At 49.3% G+C, this 9,352-nt stretch overlaps 1 protein-coding gene across 1 annotated transcript in view; it reads left to right on the forward strand.

Annotated features, from left to right (window-relative positions):
* LOC113219580 (FERM domain-containing protein 5-like) overlaps positions 1-1,090 on the forward strand; it is a 334,349-nt gene extending 333,259 nt beyond the window's left edge. Inside the window, exon 13 of the mRNA XM_026447859.1 lies at positions 760-1,090. Coding sequence (XP_026303644.1) covers positions 760-1,090 — 331 coding nt within the window. The remainder of the gene's footprint in view (positions 1-759) is intronic.
* Positions 1,091-9,352: the final 8,262 nt, after the last annotated feature.

Here is a 9,352-nt window from a genome sequence, read left to right on the forward strand (position 1 = left end):
TGGGGAAAAGTCTTGGACCCTTAATAAGAGAGCAGGGGAGGGAGGGCTACTGCAGATAGTACATCAGATCCAGGTGCCACTTCACTTGGCAGTTCTCTTCTGCCCTCCCAAGTCTTGACATTGATGATAGATGTGTCACACAATTTCAGTGGTTCTGGAACCAGTCGATTACATGACGCCAAGGATAGTCCCACAGCCCTGCCACACTGGCTCCAAAATAGTTTCAGGATCCATGCTTCATGTAGATCCACAAATCATGTTTCCAGAAGCCTATTTCCTAGAATCTAAGACCCAGAAAGAATATGACTGACCAAGAAGGGTAGGACTTGCCAACCAGCCTTTGCCTCTGGGAATGGGAGCATTACTGCCTACCCCTTCACATGGAGCCCCGTCATCCGCAGCCTGTACTGGAAGTCAGGGGAGGCTGCCAGTGTTGGTCCAGGCATATTTTCAGGAGTACTGCTCATCCTGGAGCTCTACTCTCTGACCGTCTTGGCCCCACCCCTGAGACCAGTGGCACCACTGCCACACTAAAAAAAATAGCTTCAGATTGGTCTAGGCTTACAAGGAAGTAAAGGAGTTTGAAGCACTATCTCTGACTGGAATCCAGGGACCAAAGGCAAAGAGAAGGTATTAAAGATTTTAAAAAAGAGAGACCAACACTTAATACAGCCAGGCAATTCTAGTAGCCAGTACTCAGCTCTCAAGTGCCTACTAAATGTGTCCATGCATTGAATTAACAAGGTTCTTTAATCTCAGAGCAGGGATGGTTCCCAGCCGGAGCTGTCCCTCCATAACCCATGGCCCAAGGCTGAGCAGCGTCCCCAGGACCCGCAGAAGAGCTGTTCACATCTCCATCATGGAAGGTGAGCATGAGCTTCTTGAGGTGACCACTGGGGTCCTCCAAGTTGTGATCTGGGACCTTGAAAAGGACTTTGAAAAGAGGCTAATTTACATGAGTGACAGCAGCACGTCTCTTGGGGAAAAGGACCTCCAGTGGCAAGTAGGAGGTTTTATCCAGTGGATGGGAATACTAGCTGGGTGCAGAGTGAAGGGGTGTGAGTATCTAGGCAGGGGGTTGTGGATTTGAGGGTGCTGGGTTAGCCCTTTGGGGGACCTGCATATGTGGGATCTAAAGGTTTCATGCAGTTATGAAATTGCTTTCCATCAAGAGGCTTTTCACGCCTGGCATGCTGGCTCATGCCTGTAATCTCAGTACTTTTGGGAGGCCTAGATGGGTGGATCACTTGAGGTCCGGAGTTCAAGACTAGCCTGGCCAAAATGGTGAAACCCTGTCTACTAAAAATATAAAAATTAGCTGGGTGTGCTAGCGCATGACTAATCCCAGATACTCGTGAGGCTGAGGTAAGAGACTCGCTTGAGCCTGGGAGGCAGAGGTTGCAGTGAGCTGAGTTCACGCCACTGCTCCCCAGCCTGGGTAAAGGAGACTGTCACACCAAAAAAAAAATGTTTTAAAAGGGGGCTGGCGCAGTGGCTCACACCTGTAATCTCAGCACTTTGGGAGGCTCACTTCAGGTCAGGAGTTTGAGAACAGCCTGGCCAACATGGTGAAACCCCTTCTCTACTAAAAATACAAAAAATTAGCTGGGCGTGGTGGTACAAGCCTGTAATCCCAGCTACTAGGGAGGCTGAGGTGGGAGAATTGCTTGAACCCAGAAGGCAGAGGTGGAGGCTGCAGTGAGCCCAGATTGCAACACTGCACTCCAGCCTGGGTGACAAAGACTCCGTCTCAAGAAAAAACAAAAAGAGGGTTTTCACTTGTTTGCTAAATCTGACCAATCTCCACAGCTTAAATTATCAGGATGGCTGAGACTGTTAACCAATAAGTGAAAATTCTTGATTCTGAAGCATTTCTAGTAGCTGTCACCCACCATATTTTGCTTCAGCTATAGAAATCTGTCCTGTTGGCTGGGCACAGTGGTTCACACCTGTAATCCCAGCATTCTGGGAGGCCGAGACAGGTGGATCACCTGAGGTCAGTAATTTGAGACCAGCCTGGCCAACACGGTGAAACCCCGTCTCTACTAAAAATACAAAAATTAGCCGGGTGTGGTGATGCACGCCTGTAATCCCAGCTACTTGGGAGGTTGAGGCAAGAGGATCGCTTGAACCCAGGAGGCAGAGGTTGCAGTGAGCCAAGATCTTGCCACTGCACTCCAGCCTGGGCAACAGAGTAAGACTCTGTCTCAAAAAAAAAAAGCAATTTGTCCTGTTGCTATCTGCATATCTTACTACTGTCTCAGGAAATCCAATATGACCCATCTCCCTGCAGATTCCCTTCCTTTGGAGGCAGCGGAGGTGGGGAGAGAGAGAAATTCTATGTATCTCCACTGAACTAGACACCCCAGTAGCTGAGGCCAACCATCTATTCTCTGGGTAGTTAATGCTGTTAGGAGGTACTCTTGGAATACTGCCCTCTAGCTGTTGTCACTGGCCCAGGTCACCCGCAGGCTGGATACAGGTGTAAAGTTGAGTGCTTTCATTCCCAAAGATGGTGTTTTTTTTTAGGACCTCAGAAGATCTCACACAGCAGGAGACAGAAGGATTGGTTCATACCTGTCTCTCTCCTGGGATTAACGGTGTAGAAGCTGGTGGGGACAGCCCTTTGCCCTTTCTGTAAGAATGCAGCTTGGGAATGAAAATGAATTGCTCAGGTTAGGAAGGATATCACTCTGCTGTTTCCCTGAGATCTAATTTGTGTTTAGGATTTTAGGATGTGTCACTGTGTGAGATTCCATGTTACCAGAGTCTGGTATGTAACTCCCTACGGTCTAGAGGTTGAGAACCCCGGCTAGACAAACACCGTCAAGTTACTTGAGTATCTTCATTGCTCCATTTGTAAAACAGGGACATCTTCCTTGCCCATTCCGTTGGTTGCAAAGCAGCTAATAAGTGCAGAAGTACTTAAAGAGACTAAAGCGTTTACAGGCAGGCAGCAAGCACAGTGCAGAGTCCTGGTCAGGAAGCCAAGGTCTAACTAGGAGCTCTGCCATGCACCTTCTGAAACAGGTTGTTTTCTCTCTGAGCCTAGTGGCCCCACTGCAGAACAGAGCTGAGTGTGGGAGAGTGTGGACTACCAAGTGGAATCATTATGCAAAGAATGGAATTATGGATACATGACCATCATCAGACACAGCCTCCTGGTGTTTCCTCCCATCTTAGGCTGACCCAGAGAACTGAGCTTGGCTCTCATTGTCCCTCTTTTGGGGTGTACATCTCAGGAAGTAGAATGAACTTCTCTTTGAGGAAACATAACTTTCCCCCCTCTGTGGCCTTTCTTTCCATCCCTCCTGAGGCTGAAGCTAGACAGTCCATCCCAAGTCTTCCACAGAGAGCTGGGACAGCTGTCCTCCTGAATGGAAGGCTCACCCTAGGGAAGCCAGCACCATGCAGGATGTAAAACAGGAGAGGAGCCTTGTGCAAGCCGACTTCCCAGAACGGGGAAGAAGGTCCAGGAAACCAGCATTCCCAAAAGAGGGAGGGCTGAGGCTCTCTGTGTAGACAAAACTCATTGAGAGTTGCTGCCAAGTAGGGTTAGTAGAACAACTCAAGAGGCGGGGAAAACAGTCCTTGTGATCCTGAGACATGCTGAGGCTACCTAAGTTCCCCATTCAGCTCTGGCTTTACCTCCAGCCTCCTCCTCCCAGAGCCTCTCTTCTCCCATTGCAGCAGCAGGTTCCTTGTCCAAACTATTCCCCCTTGTTGTCAAATGCAAGGAGAGCTACAGTGGGGAGAGGCTGCTGAGGAGTATAGGCCCTCTAGGGCCGGGGCACTTCCTCAAAACCAGCCTCATAGAATGGCACACTTGGTAGGTTATAGCTTAGCAGACTTCCAGGTGCTTCTCACGCCCTGTGCCCAAGGCTGCCAGTGGACAAACACAGCCTGTGGCCCTGGTCATGGCCCCCAGCCCAGGACCCATTAGATGCAGGACAGAGCAAGTAAAACTGACCTGGCTCAAATGAACCTCACACGCTCAGAGTGAGGAGAGGGAGATGACATCGGGTTTGGATGTGGAAATAAATAAAAGATTGTAGCAATTAAATGGCTTTATCAGTACAGGGGTTACCAAGCCTGTGGAAGAATGGATTAGTTTCTAGGAGGCAAGAGTTCAGGTGCAACATCTTTCAAGAGGGCTTGCCTTTAAAGGTCCTGACAAGCACAGCTGACCCTAACTGCCCACCCCAACCAGGGAGGAAGGGGCTGCGAGGGATGCGATGAGGGCCTCAGAAGAAGGGCACAACCAACAAAAACCCCAAGGAATTTATGGGCATTTGAAATTGGTTCATGCTCCACCAGAGACTGTCTCTTCTATAGTCCATTTGGCCCACTTAGTATCACAGAGACCACCTCCTCCCACCTCGGAGCCACCCAGCCCCAAAGGTAGCGCTGAGCATGCAACTTGGCTGGCACCAGGGCAGGCCTGGATTATATATGGCCTGGATAAAGCCCAGTGGCGTTGTAACTTTACATCCTGGATTTTCTGGGACAGTCTTGACTCCCCTTACCCTCTGGGATTGTTCTCTGCCCCCTCTGTCCCTGGCCCTCTGAGAGCTTGGAGCCCTCATCCAGGCCTCAGGGAAAGAGCTGCAGGCCAAGGAAGCATTACTTTTTATGGCTGTAAGTGCTTCTGACTAAATCCAGTCCCCTGATAACGGTGGCCTCTCAGAGCTGCTCCTTCCCTGCAGTTCAGCCTGATCTGAAGCTTGGGGAGGTGAACTTCTTCCTGCAGCACGCGAGGCACTGCTAAGGGGCTGCTATGGTGTGGGATCTGCGGAAATCCTTTGTTCCTAGTTGGCGTTCCGTCTTTCCCTCTCTGTATCTTTCCCTGCCTGGCTGGTTTCTCTGAAGTGATCAGCTGGTTTCCACTGAAGAAGTATTTGCCTTCCTGGGCCGCCATGGGGAAGAGTCTGATTAAGATTCACACCAGAGTCCGGGTCCAGCTCCGGCTGACTAATCACTGCTTTCGGCCCCTAAGTGTGCGTATCCTGAGGATGGGGCCCCGGCTCCAGGGCAGGGTCCTGACTGCTGTGACCCCCGGGCAAGGGAATCAGCTGGAGCACTTCCAAGGTAAAAAAGACTCTCCTGCTTTGCTGTGCCGCTTAGCACAGATCCTTCCCACAGCACCCATCCCATCTATCCCAAAATCATAGGTTCGATGAAATGGCAGGACAGGTGGTGGCTTTTACAGCAGTGAAAACAGTTTCTAACATAGGACTAACCTGATGTGGGAGGGTCACCTTACAGGTGAGATCTTCTATTGAGGGAGGAGACCGACTGATATTTACTGAGCAACTGTATTTGTCAGATATTTCTACTAGAAATGCATATCTAATTGGATGCAGTGGCTCACGCCTGTAATCCCAGCACTTTGGGAGGCCGAGGTGGGCAGATCACTTGAGGTCAGGAGATGAGACCAGCCTGGCCAACGTGGTGAAACCCCATCTCTACTAAAAATACAAACATTAGCCGGGCGTGGTGGCGGGTGCCTGTAATCCCAGATACTCGCGGGGCTGAGGTGGGAGAATCGCTTGAACCCAGGAGGTGGAGGCTGCAGTGAGCGGAGATTGCGCCATTGCACTCCAGTCTGGACGATGGAATGAGATTCCATCTCAAAAAAAAGAAAAAGAAATGCCTATCTATCCACTACCTTGTTTAATGAGAGCACCAACAGCTCCCAGTATGATGTGGCTGACTTTTTCTCTTCTGATGTCACAGCATTCGCCTCTCTCCTTCCCCACAAGCTGAGGGCGCGTAATTGTAGGTTAAGCTAAGCTTTTCTACTTTGAAAGATCTTGCAGTCAGAGCTGTCCTCGTGAAGGGGCAGGCCTTTGAAAGGGTGGCAGGTGCCCTGTGCAATGGGGCCGAGGTTCCAGGAAAAGGGGGGGCAGAGGACTGCCTGGGAAACGAGCCAAGCCAGCGATATGCTGCAACCAGAGCCTTAAGGTTTCTGCCTTCAGTGACCCATAACCTGTTCCAAGGTACCTATTCCTCAAGCTGCATGTGCAAATGGGGACATCAGGGAGGAATACTGGGTAAGAGAGAGGTCAAAGGAACAGCAAGAGCTCTAGAACAAGGGACAGAGGCTCTTTAATTTCAGGTTATTTCAAAAGTTTCTTGGGCAATTAAGACCTAAATCTAAAGTAGATGCTGGCTGTTGATTTAATCTGTCCTGGCCCATAGTTCCATTCCATAGAATCAGACTACAGTTAAGTCGTCACTTAACATTGTTGATAGGGTCTTAGAAACTGCAACTTTAAGCAAAATGATGTACAATGAAACTCTTCCTTATCAACATTATAACAAAATGGGGCTGGGCATGGTAGCTCACGTCTGTAATCCCAGCACAAAAACCTGTCTCTACAAAAAATACAAAAATTAGCTAGGCATGGTGGCACATGCCTGTAGTCCCAGCTACTCAGGATGCTGAGGTGGGAGGATCACCTGCGCCTGGGAGGTCGAGGCTGCAGTGAGCTGTGATTGCACCACTACACTCCAGTCTAGGCAATGGAGTAAGACTTGTCTCAAAAAACTAAAAAACTTTTTCAAAATTATAACAAAATGATGCTGAAGAAAACATTGGAGGACCTGCTGTAACATCATTTGGCTTAAAGTCATGGTTTCCAGGAGCCTGTTGACGTGAGGACTTAATGGATATGATCAGCAGGATCATGAACTAGAAAGTGCCTTGGATTCTATCCTTGGTTTTGCCATTAACCACCAACCACATGACTTCAGTAACCCCTTGCCCACACTACCTTGTGGAGTTACTAAAAGAGAAAATGAAAGTGCTTTAAAAAGTTGAAAGCATTATACAAATTTAAGATTTTAGCACAGGGACAAAATTACAGCCAGGACTATGAGGAGCTTCTGAAAGCAGAGATTGAGAGCTGTGGCAAATGTATGAGCTGTGAGGCAATGGGGAGGGTAACTGGATGGCAGGTGCCCTGCCTTTGCCCCCACCCCCTCTCTCCCTTGTCCTACTCATTCATAGCCCAGATTCCAGGGCTTATTCCTCTGGAGAATCCTTAACTGTGCCTGTGCCAAGATAGGCTCCACCGGGCTGGTCAGGCAGGCTGCCTGGGTGCAAATGGTCAAGCCATGAGGGAGCCAAGGAAGATGGACACACTGCTTCTGAAAGGTTACTAATACCTTTTTAAGAGAGACCTTTGGACTCCTTTGTGTCCTGGGAGAAGGGGAAAAAAGACAGCTTTGGGCGTCTGGAGCTAGCCCTGAACCAAAATACTCCCTAATCAGCCTGACTTAGGTAAAACCTTTACTGAGCTGGGAATCTGGTTCAGTCTGGGAGTGTCAGGGACTCTTTCAGGGCAACAGAAAGGGACTGGCTTTTCTTGTCATAGGTCACAAAGGCAGAGAGAACCACACCAGCACCACCAAGATGGCCAGGAGTGGAAAATGTAGACGTTGAGCCTAAAACAAGAAGCCACGTCCTTGGGAGCACGGTGATGTGAGCCACACTCACTCACTGTATGCCCAAAGCCTCTGGCCTGGGTAGCTGCCGTTCAGTTGAAGGTGTAACCAGCTAGTTTTCCCTGCCTGGGCTTGAGTCCTGTGAGAACCTTGGAAAGAGAGAAGAGATAATGGGTAGTTTTAGGGGATAGAATACCCCTTTCTCCTACCACATGTAAGAGAAATCCACCCACCCACCCCTCAGCGACCCAACAAGATCTTCTCAGAAACCGTTTTGTGCTCTGAAGTGCCTAAAGATAGGGGAGCTTTTCAGCCTATCCTAGACCCAGCTCCTCAGGGGAAAAGAGAGGGAGCTGGCCAGGGACTGCTCCCACGCCCCCTCAAGAAGAGCAGAGAGAGTTTCTACCCCATCATTCCACATGGTCAGAACAGCTAGAACGGAGGCTGAAGAGACTGACAGCAGCTGCAGAAATCCAAAAATTTTGACCTTATGAGCTCAAGATGCTGTGTGCTGGATTTTTACAAGGATACTCAGTATTTGATGGAACCCCGTTAGGCAAGACATTCTCCTTCTCCCCATTCCTACCTCTCTTTTATTAAAAAGTTTATAGTTACAGTGTCTCGCTATGTTGCCCAGCTTGGTCTTGAACCCTTCGGCTCAAGTGATCCACCCGCCTTGGCCTCCCAAAGTGCTGGGGTTACAGATGGGAGCCATCGCGTCTGGCCCATTCCTGCCTCTTAAAGCCCTCCACCCGATAGGCAGACTTGAGACTCAAACCGTGGTCCCAGCTCTGCATCGGGTAGTTTGGAATTCAGATTCTTTCAAATTGGGGTAAAAACCAGGCCCAGGACACCAAAGGCAAGGAAGGCAGAATCTTTAAGAAATTAGGGGCTGGGTGTGGTGGCTCACGCCTATAATCCTAGCACTTTTGGAGGCCAGGAGTTCTAGACCAGCATGGCCAAAATGGCAAAACCCCATCTCTACTCAAAATACAAAAAATTAGACGGGCGTGGTGGCAGACACCTGTAATCCCAGCCACTCAGAAGGCTGAGACATGAGAAGAATCGCTTGAACCCAGGAGGCAGAGGCTGTAGTGAGCCAAGATTGCACCACTGCATTCCAACCTGGGCGACAGAGTAAGACTCCGTCTCAAAAAAAAACACACATGCACACACAAATTAGGCCAAAGCCATAAGCAAAAAGCAAAGAAATACTTTTCTAAAATGGCCACTGTGATTTCTGTGGCTCCTCTTGCTTCATACATATCATATATATATTTTATATATATCATATATACAATATATATATATTATATATATGAGACAGTCTTGCTCTGTTGCTTAGGCTGGAATGCAGTGGTGTGATCTTGGTTCACTGCAGCTTTGACCTCCCAGGCTCAAGCAACCCACCCACCTACAAAGTAACTGGGACAACAGGCATGCACTACCACACCTGGCTTCCTCCCCGCCCCAAGGCAGAATCTTGCTCTGTCGCCCAGGCTGGAGTGCAGTGGCACGATCTCTGCTCACTGCAACCTCTGCCTCCCCAGTTCAAGAAGTTCTTCTGCCTCAGCCTCCCGAGCAGCTGGGATTACAGGCACCCGCCACCACACAAATATAAATTTTTGTATTTTTAGTAGAGACAGGGTTTCACCATGTTAGTCAGGCTGGTCTCGAACTCCTTACCTTGTGATCCGCCTGCCTCGGCCTCCTAAAGTGCTGGGATTACAGGCGTGAGCCATGGTGCCCAGCCTTTTTTTTTTTTTTTTTTAACATGGAGTCTCTCTCACTCTGTTGCCAAGGATGAAGTGTAATGGTGCAATCTCAGCTCACTGCAACCTCCGCCTCCCAGGTTCAAGCGATTCTCCTGCCTCAGCCTCCCAAGTAGCTGGGATTACAGGCA

Source organism: Piliocolobus tephrosceles, unplaced genomic scaffold (genome assembly GCF_002776525.5).
Source record: "Piliocolobus tephrosceles isolate RC106 unplaced genomic scaffold, ASM277652v3 unscaffolded_108, whole genome shotgun sequence".
In the NCBI taxonomy this organism is placed as follows: domain Eukaryota; kingdom Metazoa; phylum Chordata; class Mammalia; order Primates; family Cercopithecidae; genus Piliocolobus; species Piliocolobus tephrosceles.